Source organism: Strigops habroptila, chromosome 3, assembly GCF_004027225.2.
Source record: "Strigops habroptila isolate Jane chromosome 3, bStrHab1.2.pri, whole genome shotgun sequence".
NCBI classification, from domain to species: domain Eukaryota; kingdom Metazoa; phylum Chordata; class Aves; order Psittaciformes; family Psittacidae; genus Strigops; species Strigops habroptila.
Window position 1 is genome coordinate 14573010 of NC_044279.2, and position 27344 is coordinate 14600353.

At 44.1% G+C, this 27344-nt stretch overlaps 2 protein-coding genes across 2 annotated transcripts in view; one reads left to right on the forward strand and one right to left on the reverse strand.

Moving 5' to 3' along the window:
- Positions 1-8698, forward strand: part of CDHR3 (cadherin related family member 3) — a 35920-nt gene extending 27222 nt beyond the window's left edge. The window contains 5 exon segments of the mRNA XM_030478211.1: positions 710-891; positions 2225-2238; positions 3731-3762; positions 4680-4728; positions 7464-8698. Coding sequence (XP_030334071.1) covers positions 710-891; positions 2225-2238; positions 3731-3762; positions 4680-4728; positions 7464-7777 — 591 coding nt within the window. The 3' untranslated portion in view covers positions 7778-8698.
- A 14267-nt stretch (positions 8699-22965) lies between these two features.
- Positions 22966-26764, reverse strand: SYPL1 (synaptophysin like 1). The gene is made up of 5 exons (XM_030480313.1): positions 26696-26764; positions 25855-25973; positions 24916-25120; positions 24001-24189; positions 22966-23097 (listed from the first exon to the last, which is right to left on the reverse strand). Exons 1-5 carry the CDS (start codon positions 26762-26764, stop codon positions 22966-22968), a joined length of 714 nt encoding a protein of 237 aa, XP_030336173.1.
- Between the last annotated feature and the right edge of the window lie 580 nt (positions 26765-27344).

Genomic DNA, 27344 nt, shown 5'->3' on the forward strand with positions numbered 1-27344 from the left:
AATGAGTTGCTAACACTGAGTGATATACCAGCTCAGAGATGTGTCTTCTGGCACTTAGGGAGATGTGGGAGATTGCAACTGCTCAGGAAGTGTGGTTTTCCCTTCTGGAACAAGTCACAGGGAAAAAAAAAAAAAAAAAAAAAACAAAAAAAAATCCAGAGTTTTATTTCTTTTTATACAATAACCCAACTCCTCGGGGTTCAACTCCTCTTACGGAGCAGGCTGAATGATCACTGCAGTGAAGATGACCTACTTCCAGTTTTGCCTTAGGTAACAAGAAACCATTACCATGGTAAAGGCAGTATTCCCTGAACTTGCGCACCCTCCAACAGTGCACTCACAGCTTCTCAGGCAACCTGAGGCTTTTACACCCCACCATGGCATGCTTGTTTTAATATAAGACATGGAAACATGATCTGGAACCTCTATGCATCGTGGGTGGGCTCCATTTCACCTGCCTTTGGTTGCCCCAGGAGCTCTGTGGTCCATCTCAGTCATCTGAGCTGCCTTGGCAGTCAGCAGGCAGGTACCTGGGATGAATCAGTGTCTCCAGCAGACGCTATCTCTCTGCCCATCATCTGCAGAGCCCCAGGGCAAGCTTGGGCCTGGTGCTTCGGTGCATAAGTTCAACCAGATGAAAGGTGCTGTTGGTGTCAGTTACCTTACAAGTATGCAGCCTTGAGGAACTTTTCCTATCTTGTTTTAAAAGCCTGGCTTCACTCTTGTGACAAAAAGGGAAAACCTCTACTCGGGATCGGCGTGGTACGTGCCGTTCGTCATCACCCTTGGCAGCTTGCTGCTCCTCGGACTGCTGGGCTACCTGGGGCTCCTGCTGGCGACCTGGGTCCGCACCCACTGCTCTCCGGCAGGCAGAGCACACAGCACACCTCCGTGAGTCCTCCCAGCGCCATGCTGGGGAAGCACCAGCGATGACAGAGAGAACTCAGGCCCTTCAGCTGTGAGGAATATTTCATAGCAGTGTGCCCTTCTCTGTAGTGAATGCTATTGCCAGCTGCAGTGATATTTGGTGTTAATGATGTGAAATCAAACAAAAATGTCCATGGCATTTTCTTCATGGATTTACTAACATTAGCATTAGCTGAAGGTAATAGTGGAATTCACAACTGCAACCTCAAAGGGCAGCTATGCTTGTGAGGCTCAGTCAGAGTCTGGGCCTGACTGTGCTGACCAAAAATACAGAAGTTTTTGGTTTGTATTTGGCTCTCACTCTGAGGGAGCTCCCATCTAGGTAGTTACTGGATGCATTTAGATCCCAGAGTCTTCCAAACCTTGGTGCTCATGCCAAATTCTTTGTTCTGGCAAAACCTCTGCAGATTTCCTGGAGTTTTACCCAAGCCTGTTGCAAGGCTCTGGCCCATTAAGCTTCACTGTATCTCTAAGTGCATGTGCTTGGCAAAAGCCATGGAAGCACCTGGGACCAGCTCTGGTTCAGTGTGGGAAGTGGCAGAGATCCCCACTGGCTGCCTCCCCAGCAGGCTGGAGCCAGACTGCCTCTAAATTGGCTTTTTACTACACAGAACAAAGATAAACAGCTTTTTAAATGGACTAGGGTTAGAAAAGAAGGATTTCTGTAAGTATTCTTAGGATTTGGACCTAAATTTATGAATTATTGTAAGTAGGTACTATATAATTGTGATTATAATTTGAATGGTGTGTGGAAGGAATTTAGCAATTTGTGATAAAAATGACAAATGAATCTAGCGGTATATAGCTGGTTATTGTTATTATTTATTAATAGGGCAAGTGATTCATCAGGAGCCAGGCTCTCCCATTAAAAAGCAATTTCTATATTTTCAAAAACATTTATAACCTTTCAAATATTTTAAAAAGTAATATGTGAGCACATCAGATAAAAAATAATCGACCTTCCTCCAAGGATGGAACAAGATGACAATGTTTGAACATATGTATTTCCAGATATATAAATCCATCATGTTTTCATCAATAAGACTTTATTTTACTACCATCACTTCTTGGTGAGGTGTTGGAGCAATGCTCAGGGCTGTTCTCCTGTTTGAGAGCAGCATTAACTGATTCAGGCCTTTAGTGAAAGCAAACCCAGAAACCAAACAAATCAAGCAAATCCCAGAACTCAAGAAAGCACATCCTTTTTGCCAAATGAAAGAGAACAGAGCATGGTATTTTTATGTAGGCAAAAGTACGACATTTGTTAACTACACTCTTAATCTTTTTCTCATTACAGGATAAATGCTCCAGGTATGTACCTATTTTCTGTATTTTCATACTTCACAACAAGACCTTGTTTACGATTCAGTGTAGAATTTGTAAATCCATTTCTAGACAAATAAATTTGACCCAGTACAAGAGTACTGAGACTAAATAACACTGGCTGATTATGGGAGGCCTGACTAAGTGATTTCATGGTCTTCAAACCTATTAACTATTAGGTAAAATCCAAATTCAGAGTAGCCAGGTATTCTGGCATGGATGCTAAAGAATTACAGTACTTTTCACATGCAATTCATATGATGTTAAAAAATAATCCCATCCCTCTGCAGCACCTTCAAGAGGCCTCTCTACTTTAATTCCCTGTTTTCTGATCCCTTCGTTTGCTTCCTTGACACCGTTAATTCATGTACCTGAAGGATTATTTTAAAGTATTGTGCTTTTAAAGGGGTGTATATAACTTAGTGGCATAAATTGCACATGAAAAAAAATCTTTTTTTTAAGCAGTCTTGTTCGTTTTAGTCCCACTAGATTTCTGCTAGCAAGCATGGCTCGTATGGGCTCAGTAAGACCCTGCTTTTACAACTCCCCTTCTCAGTCAGTATCTCCCAGCTTGAGAAAAACACATGACTAACAAAACCCAACAGAATTAGCTGTTCTCTTAGTTGCCCAATTTAAGGCATTTCAGCACTGGCTGGTTTCCAAAAAATGGATGCTTGGTGCTTTCTGGAAAACTGGTTCCCAAATGCTGGGCAGCAAAGGCCAGACAGAACAAGTTTCCCATCAGTGCTCAGGTTGAGACCTATCTGCAGCACTTCAGAGTATTGCATGCCTGGTTGTAAAGCCTGTTGATGGCCAGGCATGCAGTTATCTGAAAAAAGGCCATTAAACAAATTGGCAGGGAGCAAGCAAGAAGAAATGATAGCAACTAGTTGGGTATCATCCACAAATCCGTGCTGTTGAGGTGCCCGTGGCACTGCTGCTGTATTTGTTTGCAAGTGGGATCAGTTAATAGTGTGGTAAATTCACACATAATCAAACTGCTCTTCAATCTGAATTTTACTTTACTGGATCTGCAGCATTTCCCTGTTTTGTCTCCAAGTGCATGTTTGAGTGCACAAGCTTTGCAGCTACAAACATTCATGAAAAAAAAATGATCTACATTTGTAGTTTGAATATCCCCAAAGGTGAATTTCCATATCTGTTTGTATTAATTGCAAAGGGAAATTTATTAAAGAAACCATTGCTATTTATTCATTACTGAAGGAATAAGACTTTTCAAGGCTATAATTTTGATTAGTCATTGGCAACTGTGGTTTCTCACTCCAAAATACGGTGAAGGAGTTCGCTTTTCAAATAGTATTAGGGATCAGCCTTTGAAGAGAAATAAGGCTCACTTGAAATGTCTCAGAAGTTGAATACCAAGAATGTCCATTTGTTTAAAGAAATTTTGGCTTTAATATGTCTCTAGTCCCTGTCAGAGAAATTGTGTTCTTTACAATGTGTATTTTTCTCTCTGTAGAAAAGAAGAAACCTAAGAAAGATGTGGTTGTGGTAAGTACTGCCAGCCTCAAAACAAAACCCAGTTTTGCCCAGCCCCATCAAGCAATCTGATTGTAGGACTCTTTCTATGAAAAGTGTCTGTTTTCCAATGAGAATGTAAAAATGATAGACAAGGAAAAAAGGATTGTCCTCAAATGCAAAACATTTCAGTGCCCCAACTGGCCTCTATTTGGAGGCAATACTGGGTGTGAGGTGTCCTCACCTGCACCGTGGCCCCTTTGCTTCCAAGAGCCGAATTCTCCAGCCCCTGTGGCAGACCTGTACGTGAGAGGCTGGAGAGGCTATGCCTGGAGCAGTGACAAGGAGACTCACTGCAGCCACAGAGGCAGGAGGACAAGTGCCCCAGCTCCACTGATGGCAATGTTGCACTGCTGTGTTACCACTGACCTGTGCAGCTAACCCTGACCTGCCTGAATGCAACCACTAAGGTACACAGGTGTCCCCAAGCTGTTAAGAGTTTGGCTTTGATAAGCTGTTTGCAGCAAAATGCCATAGTTAATTCCACTGTAATAGATGTCTCTTTGCTCCTTGATCTTGGCTCTCCTTCCTTTTTCATAGCCATATATTGCAGCCAACAGCATAAAGGCTGCAAGGCACTTTCATTAGTGTACTCTCCCTCCCCAGGCTCTTCAGAGAGGGGATTCCCAATCCCCCTCTGGGTGGAGGTGACATGCTAAATGGAGGCATTTAGCATGTCAGATCTCACTAATTCTCCTTTGAACATCTAGTGGCAACACCCTACACCACAAATGGCTTTTGTTGCCGTTTTGATCGAGCCCAGCCTCCAGGAATGCAATATGCAGGTCATACAAATCCATCTCCATCCATGTAGTTCACCATTTCCAAGTCACTGTCCCTCCTTCTTAACTAATTCACAGGGTTCATTTCACATTTGTCTCTCTTCACAGACAATGACAAAGCTAAACACTGTCTTTGATGGTGAAGCCAGAGACCCAGGTAATAAAAAGCAATTAATAGTGGATATGATTGTTTGGCTGGAAACCAGATTAGTTGATTTAAATATGGTTCGACATTTGCTTTTCATATTTCAGGTTTGCTGTTTCCAAGGAGAATGGGAGCTATTATTTCACAGATAGCGAAAATCAAGACAGTGCCCGAGTAACATTTCTAATGGTAGAAATTCTTATGGCCCTTGAAAGCACACATCTGATGGCCAGATTATTCACTACTGCTCTGCTAAACCTGAATGTATGAATCTGCTATAGGAAGGTGGGAGGGAAGGAGGAATTTGCTGCAAGCCTCCTACTCTGGTGCTGTCAGAGCTACAGGGTTTCACCCTTCCCATGTCTGGGACTTGGCCAGCAGATTAATGTAACTGCAGATGTACTGACTTTGCCTTTTAAACCTCTCCCTGGGTCAGGGCAGGTGGGAGAGTTACTTGCTCCTGCACAAACCTCCTCTCTTGCAGCAACAGTGCATTACTGCTGGATGTCTAAGGCTCAGCATCACTTATTCAGGAGGAAAAGGAATACTGTTTGCTTTTAGGTACAGTTGTGGTGGCATCAGCTATTGAGTGTCACCAGGCTCCAGCTGTGCTAACTCTGAGTACATATGATTAACCAGCTGGGAAAAGTGAAATTAAGGCAAAAGCTAGGAAAACCAGGATGAGCCAGGAGCTTTGGTGCTTATCCCCTTCCCAAGAGATGGCCACTGTGCTCTGCAGTGGGTTCATTACAGAAAAGTGGTTTTTCTCATAGGAGTTGTTCTGCCTTACCTCATCCCCCTGAACCACAGCCCCTGCCTGAGCCCTGCACTGTGGTGCTTGGGCTGGCATTAGGGTGCCCAGCCATGTGTTCTCCATGCCGGAGCCCTGGCATAGAGAAAGGGACAGTCAGTCAAAATAGGTCTTTAACAAATAGATCCAAAAATAGGTCTGAAACAATAGGTCTAAAAATTACCCAGAAGAAGGCAGGCTTGGATTCAAGGCTTGGATTCATCTGGCTGAATTTGCACACAAGTGCCTGTAACTTGTGTTTCCTATTAGCTAGCTTGGAGCTGTCGGATGCTGTGAGCTAATGGGAAACACTAGGCATGGGGACTTGAGTAGAATTTGGGCAAACAAACGGGACCCTACTGTGCAATTAAACCCATCCACAAAGCTGCTCAAGGCCAGTTTGGCCCACGTCCAAGCCCACCTGCTATTTATAAAGAGATCTGGAGGGATGGGCTCCAAAGTCCCTGCTTTTTCCCTGTGTAGCTGCATTTGTAATATATTAAACATGGATGTTCTCTAGGCTGCTGCAAGAGCTGCTTCCTGGTGTTTGTTCAGGAGAGCTGGTGGCTCCCTTCCTCAGCACCAGACTTAAGGACACATGAGCCCATCTGAACTGCCCTCTAGAGCCACAGTGTTTGTCTTGTGCCTGGCATGAACATTGAGCTATTACACAGCTTTGTGGTGTCAGCAATGTGCGCTGTGCACTATCCCCTTCATGGCTCATCCTAAACCCTACAGGACCAAGTGTCGGTGGTTTGGAAATGAGATTTAATGGTTCCCAGGACATTATCTGTGGAATATGATTAGGAGGGATGGTCAGGAGCTGCTTCCTGATCTGGGCTGCTTTAACCTGCCCGCCTTATAAGCAGACAGAAAAATAACATGTAAAGAGATCCAGTTTCATCTTTAATTGCTCAAACTGTGTTAATGTGTCAGAAACCATTAATTCTGATACAAACTGTTAACATGTAGTAACATGAAACCACTGTTTCTTTTCAGGCCTTAATGGTCTTTTGTTTGTCTCATATTAATAATGTTTAATTACAAAGAAGTGCCACTATAGCTCCTGATTCTCTGTTCAGCAAGAGACAGTGATTTAGGGTGTGAGCACTGGACACACAGCAATTTTTCCACCTATCTCTAGGTAGTAAATGAACTGAAGGGTAAGACACTTCCTTTTAATGTACAGGTACAAATTACCCATAAAATCTGAAGAGGCTAAAAATCTTTCAAACAAGAAAATGCAGCCATATGTGCTAAACAACCCAAATTTAACAATATTCTGTGTACATGAAGCATGTACTTGCCCAAACAGAGAATACAGTGTTCACTCTATTAATGACAATGTGCACAGCAAGCCTGGAGTAAAGTATTTTGTGCAAATGGAGGAGCAATGCATACAGCCAAAATTCATCGAAGACCCCAGATCTCCAAATCTTGGGTTGACCTAGACACCTGACATGGCTGGAAGATGTATGTAGCGTGATGTGCTCCTAGCAGGTTTTGCTACCTCAGTTAGGCAACTCTGAACAAATAGGCACAGATGTATAAGATGGCCTTGCTCAACATGGCCAAAGGCAAAAGCTTTGGGAGAGTTATGCCTAATGATGAAGGACTATGAATGTGTTTGTTACACTGCCCATGTTAACCCATGGTACCTGTAACTTGGATAGAGGTATAGGATAGGAAGGTCCTTATTTTTTGGAATAGGAATGTTTTGAATGTTCGTATTCCCCGAACTGCAGGGCCAGTTTTCACACTGATAGAGCAGCACCTCCCCTGAGCAGCCACCAGCTTGTGGAAATTAGGCTTTCCCTCTTGGGGCTACCTCCCCAACTCAGCTGACATTCCAGGTGCTTCATGTTTCTCATTTCAACCTCATCCTGAGGAGAACTGTCATGTCTTAATCTGCTGAAGCAGGAGTGATTTTACTTACTTGTCTTTTCTCCCTTACAAGTTACTGGCAGAATGTATGAATTCAATACACAGTCGGGGGCCCGGAGGTGGAAGAAGAGCAATGAGCCCCTTCAGCCAAAGCTGGCCCTGCAGGTGACATCCAGTGCAACAGATGACAGTGGCCAAGGGCCAGACACAACAGAGGCACCCAGCAAAAAGGAGCCTTCAGACAAGGGGAAAGAGCTGACTGCAGAGACAAAACCAGCTTCCAAGCTCGCAGAAGGGCAATGAGAAAAACGAGGCGAGGATGGGCTGAAATTACAAAAGCAGAAAGAGCAGTGTGAGGACAGGGAGTTATCCTCACCAGCCCCCTGAGGCAGGTACTGACCTCCTCTCCCAAAATGAACACTGTGTTGCCATTAAGCCAGCCTTAAAGCAGAGTGCATGAGACTCCAATGACCTCTGCTCTGAACAGCCAAAGAACCAGATGTGATTTTCTCTCTATATGTCTCAGCTGTAAAACATAAGGTGGCCATTGCTGCATAAACTGAAGCTGAAGGCAGGATGAAGCCAGACTTACCTTTGGCAGGTGCAGCTAAGAGTGAGAGAGAAGGGGAGGGCGTGAAAGGGGGAGAAGAGAAAACAAAAGCAGAGTCATGGACAGAAGCATTCGCTGCCTCTGGGCTACAGCCACTGGCAGTTTCCTCCTGGAAGAGCTCTGCATCCCCAGACAGACATGGCCACATCCTCTGACTGCCTTTGGGGAGGGCAGCCAACACACAGACATTCTTTCTCAAGCAGTGAATGTGGGTCTCTTGTCCCTGCTGAGCAGCAGAAAGGGTTAAAAGCACATCAGAGTTGAAAAGCTTTCTGGTAAAAGCTAAAAATATTTCTTCTCATTCGGTATTTTGTATCAGCCCTTCCTTGCCCTCCCATCTTGCTGTAGTAAAGACCATGGCTTGAAAGCAATTTTAGAGTGGAGAAAACTCAAAGCTTGTTATGATATCTCAGGCTGTCATGTCAACACTTTCAGCTTATTTATCTTTTGTAACACTAGCAGCATTCAATATCTTCACCTTTGGTATTTCCACTGGTGTATTTAATGTTTTACAGAATCAAGTGGAACACACTCAAAAGAATAATGACAGTAAACACATGGGGTGAAATAATCTTGTCCAAGTGTGGGCATGTATAATGTAAGTGCTGTCTAAGAAACTGATATAAACCAAGCAAACTCTGCAAGATCTCAGAAAATTATCTTAATCTGAAGAAAATGAATTATAAATAATGACTTAACACTCCATGTCTTGGCTTCTTTTCTTTCCTAAAAGTTTTTTTGGCGGCAAGGTGGCAAAAGAAAATACTCGATTTAAGTTGAGCAGGGACAGTCAGTGAGTGTTTTATCCAGTCTGTCACATACATTGAGTTTTGTGGTACAACGGAGGCCCAGGGTGATTTCACCAAGGATCCTTCACAAAACCACCCGTCACAGTGCTGCAACTCTTTGCTGTGCTCCAAAGGAGCGGTTTGGCTCAGGAACAACTTCTCTTACAAACACCAAACCCCTTCAGTCAAATACCATTTCCTTGTGCAATCAGAAACTCAGCATGTCATGAACACCACAATGATAGAGATAGGAAAGAGTGATTTATACTCTCTGAACATGTTATCAGTTTACTGTGTCCGTGGCAGTTGTTATAGCGCTGTTTGACCCTCCAGCACCAGCAGGGCTAGCCCCACATTCAGAGCTCCAAACCGCCATTGTTTGCATTCATTTGCAGTAAACATGATATATTCAATTTCTAGGCAGGTGACACAGAGACATTCTGAGGTAACTGGCAGTACTGCTGTAACACTGATCTTTCTATCACTTTGACACCAAGCTGTGCCTGGCACATACAAATGTTAAATCATTGCCACCTGAAGAAGTTAACTGTGGTTTTTTTTCATTATAGGAAGGCGCAAAGGCTTTTGTATTTATTTTCCCGAGCATTTCTCTAGGGCAACCACTCTGCTTCCTTGATGTCTCTCATAGTACTTTTGTGATTTAGAGATTATTACCCTTTTTTATGGGGAGGCAGAGACAAGCTGTAGCTTCAGCCAGGAAACCTGGAAAGAGATGTATGAAAACTCATCTTTCTTTACTACTGTTCCTGCGGCTGAACTGCACAAACTTCTTTCCTTCCTTCTCAGGAAAAAAACCCCAACCCAACAGCATGTAACACAGTATCACAGCATGCTTTTAACATCCATGTATGCAAACACATTGTCACAGCCAACACTGCTGGTGTGCTGACCATAACGCACAGCTACATCCTTCCTCACCCACACTATTGCTTCAGTGTGTGCAGTGCTGATCTCCAGCTCCAACTGAGTCTTCATCCTAATCTTCACTGTGAAACCTTATTTTGTCCATGCATGAAACTATATTCCTTGCTCAGGACCTACAAAATCAAGCAATAACAAGGCTTTATTCACAAGCAGCTAGGTTTTCTCTCAGCTGCCCCTACTACTATTGACTTTCCTCCCTGTGAATGAATTCAGGTCTCACTGAGCCGAAGCACAGCCATTCATTTCTTTAGCTTGTCTTTGGTAGAGCAAAAGCAGAGAAGACAGAACTGATTGACTTAGATATACACTTACTGTGTATTGTATGGAACAATATATGTAAAGATACTTTGAATATATGTAAAAGAAACATATCGTTTCATAAAATGCAGATGATAATAGGCTGAGCAATACAGCTTTAAATATTAGAAACCTCATCTAATTCCTAAACCAGCTTTTGTGCTTTTTTTCTCTCAGAAGTGTCTTTGAGAACACAGATTCAGTGTAGAGAACTGCCGCTAGATGGACTGAGAGCAAGGATTAAGTGCAGGCTCTAGACAATAAAAGCATTTAATTATTGGAACAATTAGCTAAGACTGTGAGACCTTTCCATCATTTGAAGAGTTCAAAAGTCAAGAACGGCTGCTGTGTGCTGTAGAGGGTCAGACTACATGATGGGAACAGCCTCTCTACTTTCAATAGCCCTGTTAGTTTCTGTGCATATAGTTACAAAGTGTGAACTTCGGTGCCATTTATTTTAGAGGGATGACACCAATCATCTGAGCCTAGAAGAGGAAGAAAGGCAGCTGGTGGTTGAAGCAGAGAGGCTGGGAGCAACAGTTCCTGACCTCCTGCCACCTGTTACATGGTATGCATTAATTTTACCCAAAGCCTACAAAAATCAGTGTGAGTTCTGCCGCAGCTTTTGATTGCTGTGTCCACCTATTACACATCTCTGAAGTGCTTTGAGACCTCTGGATTAACACTGCTCTGGAAGTTTCAAGAGTGATGATGAAAGAGCACAGGTCACTTTACTGACTGGGTCTAGTGCCCCCATTACGATTATGTGTGATCATATTACCAGGGGTTTTTGTGCTTTTCTCCAAAGCGAATGTACTTCTAACACATAAATGCTCTGCTTTCATGTTGGTATTATAAATAGCATTTGCAATAAAAACCAGAAGTCTCAGCTTCTGGCAATGTAACTTCATTTGTATCAAGGAATGTGAAAGTGCTGATATTGTATTTGTTCATGGTCTCCAGGAGACCTACACAGGAGAACAGTTTCAGCTGCAGAGATGGAGAATGTCTGCTCAGGCTGCTGCAGCTTTGTGACTGCTCACTGAGAGCAGGAGATGGGGCTTGGGGCCTCTCAGAGAAGGGGGGTCAGACAAGGGGGTCCTTCTTTGGAGCAAAGAACGTAGCTGCTACGTTATTATATGGCATCCAGATTGCAACACCATAATGGAAATAACACTTTAACAGCAAGCAGCCACAACTGCATGTTGCACATGCCCTGGTTGATCAGTCGTCTGAGATCCCCGACCACAGCAGGCCCTTCGCAAGGCTCCAGCTGAAAGGCTGATCACAGGCTCGGTGCCCGCTGGGCTCCATCCACACACGCCTTGTCTGAGCAAGTCACTGCAAGCTCCCCGTGTAGTCACTGGGGAGAAAGAGACACTTTGGGGGTGACTTACTGCAAAGCAGACATCTGTCTGGAGCAGATCAGATGAACTGTGCCCTAACAGCAGCTCTTTCTGGCTGACTAGATCAGGTGCAAATGCTTACACACCACACATGAAAGGTAGATCAGCTGGGCCTCAGCCCAGGTTGTTCAGGTGAGGGCAGGTCCGAGGCACCGGTGTCCCAGGAAGCTGAAAATCAGCAGGGCACTGGGCACGGAGATCAGCCTGGCTCTGTGGCTGCCTGCTCAGATCCCAGGAGGAGACAGTTGGTTAGTGCTCCGAGGTCTGCAGGCTGCTTTCTGGGACCTGCCTCCAGGGTCATTCTGCATCTGGAAGCATGTTATGAGATATGCTTCAAAGCAGCCAAGTGAAAAAGCATGGGCCTGGCCAGGAGATTAAAGAAGACAAATACAAGCTTCAGCGAGTTTCTGCAGCAAGCTCGATCGTATTGATTGACAGACACACTTGAAAACAAAACAGATGAATAGATCTTACTCTGAATGTTATTCAAGGATGCCACTGCTCTGCAGTTCTCTGGTACCAAACTCCAGCTGCTATGGGTCAATAGACCCCCTGGGATTCGACTTTGAGGCAAGGTCCTTGCTTAACTTCCAGGGCTGGAAAAAAGCAGTTGTTGAGTGACATGGGCAAGGCAAGGCTTGGTCCAGCCATGCAGTTACATCTGATTGTCAATCCCTTCCTTCAATACTAGCTGGGGCCACACAGACAGAAACAGCAGTGCCTGGATTAGCCCACCTGGGCCCAGCAGAGCCTGCCCTGCCGCGGGCTCACCCCATGGCACCCTGTGAGAGCCAACTGCACATCCAGTGCAAATGAACCTCATGGAGGGTTAGGGGCTGCTGGATCCACACCCTTGGCAGAGCTCTGGGCATCCAACCCGGGCCAGGCAGGCCCCAGGGAAAGGAGAAACATCAGCATTCCTTGTGCTGGGCTGGTCCCAGCCTGCTCCAGCCACCTCTCCTATGTGTCATTACTAAAAGCGACAGCAAAGAAGGGGTCTCTGCCGCTGGTCAGTGACTAGCTCACTGACGACTCCCACCAGAGCCCCTGGGCGCTGCTGCCAAAGAGGGAGGCAGGTGATGCACTGCATTTCAGACAGGGAAACTGAGGCACGGGTTTCCCTGCGCAATCACGGTGGCGGCGTCTCCGAATGGCCCAGGCTGAGCCTCGCTCCCGCCGGCCCGCACAGCCGGTACCGGAGCCGCGGCGGCTCCGGACACCACCCCCCCACCCCTCCCGGGGCTCCAGCCCCCCCCAGGGAGCGGGGCCCCTGCGCCGCCGCAGCTTTGCCGGGGCAACACTGCCCCCCAGCGGCACGGACGGGGGGGCGGGCAGCGGGCCCGCGGAGCGCGGCCCCGGCGGGGGAGCTCCGGGCAGCGGGAGGAGGGCGCCCGGCGGGTGCACACACAGGGCATAGGCAGAAAGAACAAGCACATGTGAGGGAATAGGGAAAAGGCGGGTCATGAGGCACCGAAACAGCGCAGGCACAGCCAGAAAGAGGTGATCCCGTTATAGGATTTTCTTGCGGACCACGCTGGGTCACTTCTGGAATGATCAAGTGCCCTATTTTCTGTTTCCTTTCTGCGTTTGCCTTCACCACACTGAACTGAACCCCTTCCTTACTGTTTATGTAAGCCGCAGAGTGGATGTTCCTATGCTTCATCAACTGCTCTTTTATATCTGTGCAGGCTGCGTGCAGAGAGCAGGCGGGGAGGGATGCTCCTGTGTTTCTCTGCACGGCCATGGACAGCAAAGCGATAAGGAACCATATTCAATCCATTTTCACACTGAATTTCTTGAACGCAGTATCCAGCCTGACCACATCTTCCCACTTCATGCAAGCAGTATAACCACTCTGACATCTACAGAGGAGGCTGAGCTTTCCTCATTAACTGCCAGTACCAGGGTTAACTATCTAATGTACTTGCTCTGGAATGGCCTTACAGATGTGAGAGCATGCAGCCTGGGGCAGAGCATTTATGAGATCAGACACCCCCACAATTCCAGGGAAAAAAAGAGGTTCAGAAGTTCAGACAGTGACAGCGTTCAAAGAGATCAAAATAGACACCAGCTTCTATCAGTGACCCTCAGTCAGAAGGTATTTCCTGTTCGCTACACCAAGAGACAAGAGTATTTACTTGCTATCAAAGATTAAAAGGCAAGGACTAAAATCCAGATATGCTACCCAGTTCTGAACACGCCTGAAGAACTTGGACACCATGGTCTGTCAATTACTGCCCCAAAAGCCTCCCCAGGTGCCTGAGCATGCACTTAGCCTGCCCGAAGAGTCTCGATAGCATCCAACAGAGACACACCAAGCTCAGTGATATATCAGTGCCAGCAAGGAATTGCCCCAGCTACTTTGCTTGATGCCAGGAAGTGTTTTGAGGTCCTACCTATGCCACTGGCTCTCGTCCCCTCCAGTGAGAAGGGGGAAGTGAGCAGAGAATGTTACTCTCCCTGGCTCTCTGCACTGGGTGGCTGGTGTCCATGGGACAGCTGACAGCTAACCTACTGCAGCGAACCAGCCACGACCAGCAAAGCCGCGGGTTTTGTATAGTACCTCATACCCTTCTGCCCCCTCTGCCATCACTGTTGTGCTTGGCATGAGGAAGCCAGCTCAGATGATCACTGAGGAACTAAAGTAACAGACATTTCAGTCCAGTATTTCAGTGGTGTTCTGACGGGTAAGACAGGACAAAGGTGGATGCTCCTAGGGATTTCCTCATGCACAGCCAGGGCTGCATCAACACCATGTTCTTACATGCTCCTGAAGACATCCTGCCCCATCACTGAACCAGAAGCTGTTTTCCCCAAGTTAAAAGAGCATGAACTTACCCATTAGTAAAATAAAGCAGCAGCCAGCCCCAGGGTGCCTCCAGCCAGAACCTGACTGTAATCACTCTGCTGCCTCTTCTTGGGGGAAAGGTTCATTGTCCTTTCAGCTTTGCTGGCTGTAGTCATGACATGTGGTTGCAATTGAATGGTACCTCAAGGGATTAATCCTGAAGGTCTTGATCCTTCACAGCCCTGACCATTTTGGGACGCCAGCACTGATGTATTGCAGGCAAAACTCTGTCACTCCAGACTGAAGGCCTATTGTACTTGCTGTAGATCCACACTAGTAACTGTCCAGCACATGGGAGAATAGGCTTATGGTCTCTTGAAGGAGAACGCAAAGATCTTCCAAGTTTCCAGCAGTCCTGCTCTATTTCCAGCAAGGGTGGAAGCTCTGAAGTGCCCATGTTGGCCACATGTAAACCCAGACAATCAGTAAAGTTCAAAATTAAATGACTTCCTTGATTAAGATCTTTCAGGGCCGCAGGACAAGATGGGAATGTAGGCCCTTTGGCTTTGCAAATGCTTTAGCAATGCATTTCTTCATTTCTTGGTCTAGCTTTATCCTCGAGATACTCTTCATGGAGCTGCGTGCAAACCTCGCAGCCTCCTGTGCCTGCCAGTCCTTTCTCATTACTTTTGATGCACAGTCTCTGTGGAAACTAAAGCTAAAAATAATCACCATCATCTCTTTACTGGCACATACTCTTTTCTTCTCTAACTGCTTGATCCACCTGCAGTTGTGATCTTCTGGGAAGAGATGCTACCAGTACCATGCCCATTTCTGCATGAGTCCTTTCCAGAGCTACTGTTGGTGCTGTACCTGGGGTCATAGTTTGTGTGCTGTCATGAATATGCCTTGTATGCCACAGTCAGTACTGGACCTCTGATAACCCTGAGCTCAGCTCTGAGCTCTCACAGCTTGAAGGGTTGTATCTCTGTATATTTTTGCTTTAGACCCATTATTAGCATACTGTGTTCTTTTCTCTCCTCTTCCTTCTGATCAGGGGTCTTTTCAGTTGCTGGCCAGCTCAGCAAAGTGAACTGTTCAGTTGAACTGCTGGCTGTTCCCATGGCGTAAACGTGAATGTTCCAGTGCACTAGAAGCACACTGTGTCAGTAGAGAGCCCAAAGACAACGCTGATCCCTTTGAAGAGAGTGAATGCTCCTGAGACAACACTGCATGAATCCTGTGTGTAAGAATAGCTCAATTTCATCCTGAAGGCATCACAGCCTTCTTTTGCTGTGTTCAGGCTAGAATGTTGCATGGTACCGGGAAAAAAAAAAAAAAACCAGGCCTTTTTCATTTGATAGCTACTGTCCGTCCTTTATAGTTTGCCCAGTTCCTTTGCTGGACAACAAGCTTATATCACTGCAGGCAGTGACCTCGACAAGCCACTAATGCCACCCAAATGGGTCATAGAATGGTTTGGGTTGGAAAGGACCTTAAGATCATCTAGTTCCAAACCCCTGCCACAGGCAGGGACACCTCGCACTAGATCATGTCACCCAAGGCTCTGTCCAAATGATACCAGCTGATCCAGCTGAAGATCTGAGCAATATAAGAGAATCAACAAGAAACCCCCAAGATCTTCCAGGATACAGGCACCTCTCCATGGAAGAAGGGGAGCGTCATTTCAGCTCATAGGACCAGGGATAAGATAGGACAAATGTTCTCTAGTTATTGTAGAGCTTATGAAGAGAAACTTGAGGATTCACTTCCTCTATTACCATGACTGTTGTGGGAGCAGTTGAAACATTTTGTGCTAATAGATGTAGAGTAAAAGCAGAATAATAGCTGCTTCAATCTGAAAACTGCTTTAAAAGAAAATACTAAGAAAACTGTAAAGGAGTACAGTCTAGTGGCTCAAAAAGGTAATGGTGAAATACAGTATTTTCTATTCAGGGAAGGGGAAAGAAAAGCCACAGAAGCACGAAGTGGCAGATTCCAGCAGAAGGATTAACATGCACCGTGCAGCCATTCACCCTAGAGCAAAGGAGAGCTCCAAGGGAACCTGATAATATTAAATGTGAAGCTAAAATTAAATGCTTGCAAAAGCAGATCAGGATGCAAAAATTAAAAATAGCTGCTGTATCTGCAGAAAGTGGTGGAGAATTAGATTTGAAGTCACCAGAGGAAGATGATTTAAGGGATGATATGTATAAATGGGAAAAGAAAAAGGAGCTGGGCACAGCAGCATGTAGAACAACAGGCATTGCTATCCCAAGGCAGGGGAGCACAGCTGGTAAAACTATTGCTGCACCCAGGGGATTTGGGGCAGATAGCTGCTGCTCTTGGGCCACAGAAAGCAAGCACAACAGTGGACTGGAGTGTGATCCTTTGAGCAAGTACTTCAAACTTTGAATTAAATTAAATTGAAATAGGTAAATTGACTAGAGCTCGTGCTAACACTAGGTTTTACATTGTGAGTAAAGGATCAACATAGAGCCTCCTAGATGACTACATTAAGTGAAATTGCTGCACAGACAGGTAGGAAGGAAATGCAGCCAGCAGCATTAAGCTGCAAGCCAAGAAAAGACAGGGTATGTTTTATGAATAAATGAGGAATTGCTGAAATATTGGCAGAGTGAAACAGCAAGCACAAGCCACCCATGGCTGATGGTGCACAGGTACCTGCAGCTCTCATGGCAGCAACAGCAATTGATCAGGTAGGGGATGAATTATGAGAACCAGCTGCCCAAATACACCCCCACTATTTGCACTGAGTGCTGAGGCAGCAGAACGGGAGGGAACCTACCTAGATACCTAGAAAAATACTTTGAAATCTCACTGAGTGTTATGGGTTTAGTCCAGAAGGAAAAAAGGGGGAGAGTTCCAGAGCCAGCCAAGCAGGATCCACAGTGAATCATTAACTGAAGACTTGGATAGCGGAGAATAGGATCTGGCTGAGACAGATCTTCTTAAGGAAAGAATACAAGAAAAACATGATCAGGGATTAGCACAGATTTCTCCAGCCCTGGAGTGCTTGCCTTGAAATGCAGGGCAAAACCTTTGACTGCAACCACATGGGCACAAATTTAAAGGATGGCAAACCCCAGCTCTATATTGCTGCCTTCATGACTCAAGATGAAGAATGAAATCCAGACGAGGGAGTGCTGCCGAGCACAGGCAGGTTTTTGGACATTGCAACTGAAAAGTATAAGGAAAGCTCCTAAAAACACAAGTCAGAAATTTTGATTTATTTTTCCTTGCTCTAAATAGCGAGTGTCTGTAGGAGGGCAGTGTTATTAAGGGCACACCTGGATTCACTTGACACGCCAGAAGAAAAAGGAATTCCACGTTTGAGTCAGGCTTTAAAATACAACTGAGTAGCTGTTACTAGTATACACAGACTTGATCTTAACCTTGAAAGAAACTGCCTCATTTGCTAGTATTTAAGAGAGGCGGATACACTCCTACCCTGTAGCGTTCTTCTGAATAATTTTACTATTCAGGTTAATATTGAAAGGTGACTAAGCAGCAAAACCTGGCCTCTTACAACTTTGCTCTAGGCTATACAGCAAATCTGCTAGGAAGTAGATGATGCAGGATAATGAAGAATTCCTGATGTGCAGTCATGACTTGCTTGAGAGTCAGGTATTTGTGGAAGCATCAGGGACTACCTTCAGACAGCTTCCAAGAGTGAGATACTGGAGATACCAGCTCCCCAGGAGTTTGCAGCAGGATGGGCAGCCAAACCAGCATGGTGCAGCACAGCCAAGTTCCCCACATTTATGGGCTGCTCAGTTCTAGGAGACAGGATAAAACAAAAAGGCTACAGCTACCCTGTGTCCTCAAGCAAGTGATGAGCCCACAGTCTTACAGCTCTTCACACCAAGGTGGCACCCATCCTCTCCCTTGCCTTCAATGAGAGCTACATACCTACACCTTTGCTGCTAGCAACAGGAGGTGTGCAAGTAGAGCCAGAGCTCTGATGAATTCACTGCATGATACAAAGAACCTATTCAGCTCTAGGACAATTAAAGCTACTAATACTGCTGGCCTGTCAGCTGGCATTGCAGTGTCCTAGCTCCAGCCCAGGTTTGAGATGGGTTTGCTCTCTGGGGTGATAGTGGCCATAGTGATACAGATTCCACAGCGACTCCAGTCAGCTCTGGCTTTTACTGGGGATTTGACATTGTCGGATTGCTCTTGGGCTTGAGTTCCTGTGGCTTTTCCTGCAGGTTGGTGGCAAAGCTCTCAACCACCACCACCACGCCAGCTCCCATGGCAGAGACTCTTCCGGGAGTTAGCACACACAATATGTGCATTTCTCAGCATTCCCACAGAGGCCTGACCCTCAGATAACTGGTTACAGCACCCTAAACCACAAAGTACTCTGTTCCTTAAACACCACCTAACGCTGACAGTCTATTCTCCACCATGGAGTTCCCTATTGCTATCCCACTCAGCTTCATTTTCCTTCACTACCACCATCCAGACTTTCTTCCTGCCATGAGTTTCTGACCACAATCCCTCTCGCTAGCATCCCACCAGCTATCATACCTCATTTCACATGCTAGAGCTGCATAACTATAGCCTGATACCAGAAGAATTAATGCAGTATGAAAGGATTTTTATGAGCTTGCTCTGCTGATGGCTGCAAAAGAGACTGCTGCCAGCTGAGGAAATCTTACCTGTAGAGACCTGGCAGATTTCCAGGCCCTTTGTTCCTTCAGTACAGAGGGATCAAGCATGCTGCATCTCCTGATAGCAATGGTAATTCTTGTGCAGTCAAGATAAAGCTGGTATATCAAAGAGTGGTGTTTTTTTTCCTTCCCACTCTCATGAGTAAATAAGACACTGAGTGTTGCGGTGCTGCCAGTGTGAATGTGATGTCAATTCAAAGGCAAAGGCTGCTCAGCCCTTTGTGGGTGTCCAAGGTAAATGAAAGCAGCTGCTTACTCCTGCTGCATGATGCTTTCCATTTCATCTCAGCTGCAGGACGCTATCAGACATCAAGGCCAGTGGTACTCTACATCAGTCTTTCCCCCTTGTGAAGGAAACAAGTCTTATCCTAATGAGCCAGAAGTGGACATGGGGTTATTTTTCCTTTTAAAAATCTTGCTTGCTGTGGACTACAGGTCACAGTCACTTCAGCCTGCAGAGCCAGGATGCTGTTGACATTTAGCTGTGTAGAACAGACACATATGCAGCTTGAATTTCTGCAAGACATAACCACTTATCTGTTGATCTATATTTTACCAGGTATAGCCTTGCCTGCTGTATTTGCTCTCCCTGGGTTCTGAAAGAAAGCACTCTGGGGGTGGGACACACTTGTTTCACCTACAAAAGGCGTGAGGGGAAGTTTCAGCCCTATGGAAAACATGAATGTCTCTCTGAGTATGAAATGTAAGTTTTTGTTGAAACAATCAAACACAATATGCTAAACTTCCCAGTTCTGTTTCAGTTGTGGGCTAGACCTCAACCGTCAATTAGGTATATATTGATCCAATCCATTCCTGCTGTCCTGTGTACAAAAATACACACAATTATCATTTTATAACTAAGCCATCCCAATTACTCTAACAGGGCTATTTACAACAAATTTCAGCACAGAACGAGAGCTTCAATTTGTAGATAAGCACTTACTAAATAGACAGGAACATTGTTTTGTTAAAAATAAAGGTTAATAAAAATATGTTTTAGCCACATCATGCATAAACTTAAATACAAAGAATTATGAGACTGAAAAAACCTAATCTATAATTAGCAGGGTTTTTTCTTAGGCAATATGAAAATTCATGGAAGCTTTAGATTTCAGGATGAGATACATGTTTTAAATAGCCATGCACAATGATGCAAACAGGGAGCCTCTGGGTAAAAGACAAAAAAAAGAGGAGGCAAAGGCAAACGACGACTCATCAGGTGTTAGGAAAAAACAACGAACAACGAAAACCTAAACATTTCAAAGGAGGGACCTCTGAAAAAACCTTGGTTCAACCTCTTGCTCAAAGCAGTGCTAGCTTTGACCAGGTGACAAATAATGATTTGCTTCAGGTCTAGCTTTGAAATTTAAGATATAGTAATAGAATTACCAAAACATCTAAGTATTGATCTTCATAACCTTGGAATGAGTAATCCTATCATAGCTCACCATGATGAAACAGCATAGAGCTTTTTATCTCAGGTATCAGTAATTCTATTAGGAAGAGAGCAATAAACAAGGTCCAGTAGTTTTGACTTCCCCCCCACCTTCCACCCTCTTCTCTGTCACCCTCTCCTCCCAACTATTCATAGTGATATAGGTACAACATTACAAAACAACCAGTCTGTGACAACTGACAGTTCAGGGCAGCATTAGGTAGTAAACGAACTCACTTCAAGGAAGAATGAGGATTTAAGGTTTAAAGTCAGTAACTGGGACATGAAACTGATGCAAGCAAAGAGGTCAGAAAGGACACCACAGAAGCCATTATTGGCAGGGGTTCTTGAGAGGCAGGAGTTCTTGAGAGGCAGGAGAACTGCTAGTGGAAGAATACCTCAATGTAACACATCCTTATAATCAACTGAGACTGTATTCTATTTTAGCTAACACCGAAGCATTGTAATTGCTGTATATGCAGCCTTTCCACAAGAGTTATGCTACATTTATAGCTCAATTCGATTCTGCTGGGCTGGTAGGAGAGATGAAGGAAGAGATCACACTCATTTTTTATCATTGATATTTCCAGTGAAGCTTCAAGACCCAGTTCAAACTTGCATGTAACATCTACACAAGCAAGGATGTGGAGATAGGAGGGTCGATCACTGATCTGCTTAAAGACCTTTGAGGGCAAAGCTAAAAAAACCACTTCACTGCCAAAACTATCTGGCAATTTCAGCAGCCCTTTAACTCATAGCCCAGTTTTGCTATCAAAAAAAATCCCCAAACAAACCCATAATAGAAGTAACTGGTTTCATATCTTGTTTGTAAAACCAAGAAAGATATCATTCCTCCTAAACCCTATTCCCCAGTCTTCTGTTGAGAATTCCCTCTTGGTTTGCAAAAGGCCCAGGACAGAGGAAAGTTCCCAAGAAGACTATATTATGATTTCAAGTGCCGCACTTTTGATGCAAGAGTAGGAACTGAGTACTGCTTTTCTCTTATCTTCCCTCAAGAGGCCTTTAAGGTGGGATAAGGCTTGGTACTTGAGTAACCACTGAGTAAAAGGCAAGTCTGTCTTCTCGTGGCAATAACACAGACAAAACCAGAAGCTCATTGCTTTCAAATCCCTTACCCAGGAATGCAGAAGAAAGAAGAGCATGGTTTTAGGAAAAGACAACTAAGCATTGCACTTCCTATGCTTAGAGATTCAAGGAGATTCAAATGAAATTTTGGACAGTTGCAAGTACTAAAAGCCCCCACTTTGGGCTGACAGAAAGAAGTGCTGGGCAGCACCAGGCAGCTTTAGTCTGCAGGAGTGATAGATTGTCCTGTCTAGAACAAACCCAAGGCATCTGAGTAAAAAGCCCTTCTGTAGCACAGATAACTCATTCAGCTAGCAAGGTCAGCAATAGCTAAAGCCATGTCCCAGAAGCTACAAAGCCAATACATTTACATCGTTGTTACAGCAGTAAGGACTCAAGGCATACTCTTTCAGCAACAGTCATACTTATTTTCTGACACTCTTTGGACTGGAAATTTACTATCAGATAGTAGCTCTGGGACATGAGACAATTAGGATTTGTGTTATATACACACACTATGTCTATTTTCATCACAAACAGTTTAAACAAATCAAGAAACTGAACAGCTCATTTATTAGATGTGTCAAAACATACATTCTTTCTGGGCAATTCACAGGGTCATATATCATAATAAAGAAGTCCACATGAGAAGTACCAAATATTGCTCCCAAGGAATAAGCTGAATAACATCACTGAAAACTCAGTCATATTCAGATATCTCCAGTTACATCCTTTCACACACAAGCATTGCTCATACACCTCAAAAAGAATTCAGAGCCCAGACGCTACCAGTTGGAATATATTAGCTTTGATGTCTACAGTATCAGTAAGAGTTTATCTATTGCACACATAGATGTGCTCTTTGTTAAATGATTTTATAGTGAAACTTTAAAATATCTTCTTGTTCAGAGATCGTCCTGAGCCATTAAGTAGTAATAACATATTAAGCACAGAAGTAATGTCCTTACAGATAGGCCTGTTGGAAGATTTGATACACTAATCTGAACGGAATATCTGTAAACCTACATGTGACGGCTGCAACTCTGACAGAGCTACGAGTTCTACTCGGACAGCTTTTGCAATGTATCAGCAACAGGAAGAAGCTGAACTGCATTTTCACATGCCCTAGTTGCAATTACATTTCATTTTTCAGCCAACGCTTGTTAGAACTAAAGAAGTTGCATTAATAACCCAAATTCATAACCCAAATGAGAAACAAGTGAGTTGTTTCTCACCCATTCCTCCTACAAGGCTGATTAAAGAATCTGAAAGGGCCAGCATCCAGATAACCTCCATATTTTGCTCTTCAAAAACTGCAATAAAAGGCTACAAAACTTTGAAAGGTACAATATATTTCAAGATAATGCTGCAATTGGAGTATCCAAGACCTTATGCCAAACCATAGTACAGAACAAGTCTTTACAAAGTATTATTAGTTATTCTTGACATACATCCTAATGGCTCCATACTCTTGGCAGTATGATGTAAAACTGGAAGCACTTCAAAGTATCACCTTGTTTTTATACTCCTCTTTGAATTTGATATATTGCTGCACTTTGAGAAATCCTGTTTGATTGGTTGTGCAGGCTGGTGTCCTTGTATACAAACCAAATATTTCCTCCCCATAAAATCATGTTAATCAAGCCAAACACCTGCAGGTTAAGAAAAAAGGTGATATTGTTTTATTAATAAAAAAAAACCCAAATAAAAAACCACCCAAAAAACCCCCAAACCACACACCAAAAGGCCCCAACAAAACCCCAGAATATGTCTTCAAGACAAGCCAGAAACAGCCACTATCTTTGGTACCCCTTTGATATGGGGAGGACATTTCCCCTTGCTTTAGAGTACTACAAGCTATTTTAACAGACTTTTTTAGAAATCAGATATTTCTATTTACTCTATGCTTTGTATGGAATTAGACAATTCTCAGCAGTCACTCAGCACCTCCAGAACACACAATTAATTATTACTGGGCCAATGAATAACAGTCAGAGTTTTGAAAAGCAGGATTCACTATGAAGATCATACAATAAACCTCATTTGCCCTACTGTGAAGAACTGTGAAGAGTTCTTCCTATGAGCATGAGCTTTACATCATTATATTACAAAGAACCTCTATTTACAATATGTAAAAGTGCTCATAGTTGATTAAAAAGCTAGGTTCAGCACCAAAAGATACAACAAGAAGCATAGTGTTCCCTCTTTACTTATATCAGCCAAATCACCACTTGTATGGTGCAGTAACATATTTTAAGGTGCTTTTGGCTACAGAAAAAAATAATATACTCAGATACAACATTTCCAGACACATTTAACAGCTCTAGAGGCAAATCCTACAAGTTGTTCCGCTTAATTTCTTTGAGGAAATAAGTTTCCTTCTAAAGAAAACAATCGGTCAGTGTTTTACTGGTTTTAAAGAGCCTGAATGACTGATAACCCATAAAGCAATCTTAACATGAAGCAACACATGCAATAATAGAACAGGGCTCTCAGGTGCCATTGACTATTTTCTAACACATTTATTGTACCCATATGGCAGAAGGCATACATACCACAGACACATTCAGAGCTCCCATGCTGGTCACAGCAGCAAAATGACAAGTTGTTCCTGGTGTTTTGCAAGATTCAATTCCTAGAATAATGTTGGCCCCTGTGGATGTTTTGATGTCAGCAAGCACCTTTGCCCAAGCAAAAGTACTGACTAGCCACAAAAAGGCTGTTATGACAGTGATAACCAAGTCCTACAAAAGAAGAGTACTCATTATTAAGTTAAAAAAATTCACATGAATATACATAAGAGACCAAGGCAGAGACAGTATCAATTAAATCACCAAAATAACTGCATCAGTGCTAATGATCAAACATTTAGCTACCAACAACGCTGTAATTACAACACGAGTTATATTCTGTACTGCTAATCAGCTACAAAACTGTATGCCTTGGCATCTATCAAGCATAAACAATCTTATCCTTTGTAAAAAAATAATTTCTAAAAATCAGATGTGTAGCACTTATGCTATAAAAATTAAAGTCAAAAGTTCAATAAAGTGACTAAAACTCACAAGATAACTATTTCTCCTGCCAGTAGCATCCGCACAGCAGGTGCTCTGCACGGTGAAAATTCCCAGAGACTAACAGAGGTTCCAGCTATGGAACAGTTGTATATTCAAATACATGAAACAAAAGAAAAGTTGTGGTGAAGACACTGTTCGCCTGAGAAGGTGGAACTTCATTCCACTCTGCTTCAATAACTGCATAAGGTATGGTACCATGGATGTTCAAGATCTTTGGCTCCCCTTTTCTGCTTGAGTGCTGTACCAATTGGCCTGAGAAACTCTGTTCATGCTCCATCTAACTTTTGGAACTACTGAATATTCATAAGTTATTAAGATATTCTTGTATTAGTAGTATTTCTCATCTCCTTCTGATTTCAAAGGCAAGCATTAAAATATTTTAGTACTACTTACAGTTAGTGGAAAACTCCTGTTTTGGTTATACACATGCTTATATCCAATATATACCACAAGGGCTGCAATGCAGTAGAGGAATACCAACACTGCGAGTGTAACGAAGAACTGTGCAGAAGAGGAGAAGTTGCCCTCGAGATAAACATCAGTCCAAGTTCCACCACAGAAATTTGGGTCTGGTGCACTAAATACAACAGTATTCAACCTGCAAAGATTATATCCTTCATGTTATTAGTTTGCTATACAGTGGAAACTTCATACAGTCATGATTCACAGTAACAGTGCTTCAGCATTCTGGTTGTGCAAGTTCTCTAAAAGACAATTTATGTTTGCATAATACATCAATTATACAGCACAAAGATTTGTCAAGGTATCTGATGATTGTTCTCCATCTGACACTGGGATATGCAATAACAACTTTTAGGGAAGAATCTTATCTTTAGAGCAACTGAAGAAGGAAACCCTGATGTGGAAGGAGACAATATTATTTTAGAGACTGGCAATTAAACAAGGGGAGCAGGACATAAAACAGACTGGGTTGCATTACAGCTTCAAGAACATATAAATGTAGGAAGTTCAATAAAGCCTGTTTGACTAGCAGTGACCAGCACAGAATCATTTCAGATTCCTACTTTCTCCTGCAGGTGTTATTACAGTGCTTGGTTTTGTGACCAAATTCTATACTTCTGAATCTAATTTAATCTGGGCCTCCAAAGCAGCTACAAATTGATGAAGAAATAGGCTGTTCAAATTAATTGTGTAGTTTTGATTATTAGTTATCTTCTTTTGCATTCACGCACCACTAGAATAGAGCTTAGTGTAGAGTGATACAGCCTGTTGCCTTTTCTACCTACTTCTATAGGGCACTGACAAAAGATGGGAAATAAGTGAATAATAGATAATTAGTGTATGAGCATCAACTGAAGAGCTAATTCTCACCTGAAAGGATAAGCAAAAGCAGCTGTAACTGTCTTGTTTACCACATCTTTGCAGGAAACTAGAAGACTAGTTTCACCTTGAAAGCCTCCACATGTGGAAAAGGCAAAGATGGCAAAAATCTATAGGAATTGATACAGAGATATATTAGTGCACACCATTGGAGCTCCAACGAAATAAACTCAACATTTAGCTCAAATAGCTAATGAAGGTGAGAAATAGAAGAAAGTCTGGAAACCTAAAGTATGAAGTGATGTGAAAAGGTAATGAAAACCTTTTGGATTCTAGAAGCTCAACATAAGCACCACCACTAAAAAAAAAGCACAAGTAAGAGTTTTTTGTTTATTTTTCTTAACTCCACAGCAAACTTTTTTAAAGAGAAAAGTCAGCATAGTACCTCTTGCAGTTGGTAACGGCAGTATTTTTAGGAGTCCCAGGCATCCACAGCTGTAGATTAGGGCAGCTAGAAAGTACATGCTCATACTGCACATCAGCTTGACCCTAAGTAGTTCTTCTCTTCCCTTTGTTCACTAGCAATACCCTAAACCCCCAGCAACCAGAACACACATAACCCAGCAGCACAAGTTACTATGATGAACTTGTAATTAACACACAGGTTTTATTTATCTGGAGAACTGTTCTCTTCACCCCCAGTCAGCATGCTTGGCTGAAGAGCAGCCTCATGTTGAGCATCCACCACCAGCAACACGAGGCACACAGCTCATTAGCACGCACCTCCTCAGACCTACCCAGCTAAGAGACAGCAGCAAAGCCAAGCCTGGGGAAGGAGGAGAACCCATGAGAAGAGCAGAGCTTCCCCTCACACACCCCCCGCCCCACTCACCCACTCGAGGACCTTAACGAAGCCCAGGGGCTCCAGGAGCAAGCCGAAGTCCAGCCTCACACCGGCCATCCTGGGCCACACCGGAGCAACCGACTGGGGCCGGCTCTGGAACCGGGACCACCGAGCACAGCCTGGCCCCGCGCAGCCACCTCCCTATAGGCCGGCCGCGGGCTCCGCCCCGGCACACCCGTTACCTCACAGGGGCCCGGCCCCACCCCGCTGCCTCACACTGCGCTCCTCGGCCCCAGGTGAAGGCCGGGGGAGGCTGGTCCCGGCGGAGGGGCTGTAGAGCTCGGCCCCGCTGTGCGGGGTGGGTGCCGCTGCCACGGAGTACACAGAGTACAACACAGGAGCTGTCACAGCAAGGAACAGCCTTGGCCAGTCTGGGAGTGAGGCAGTAGTGATGTCCTTCCATCCAGCCGGCCTTCTTTCCTTCCATCCCTCTATCTCTGAGAGGCTAAGGTGGCTTTCTTTTCAGTTTTCCCAGTGAGGAAGAGGGATTTGAGCAGTGAAAAGATCCTTCAGGTCAATAGTTGTTTGCGCAGCTGGTGTCAACAAAGGGGATTCAGCTTTATGACCGCAAAGCCCTTTCTGAGGACTCAGGACTACTAAGAAAAGGTGGGATCCAGCCGACCAAGTAGGGCAAAAG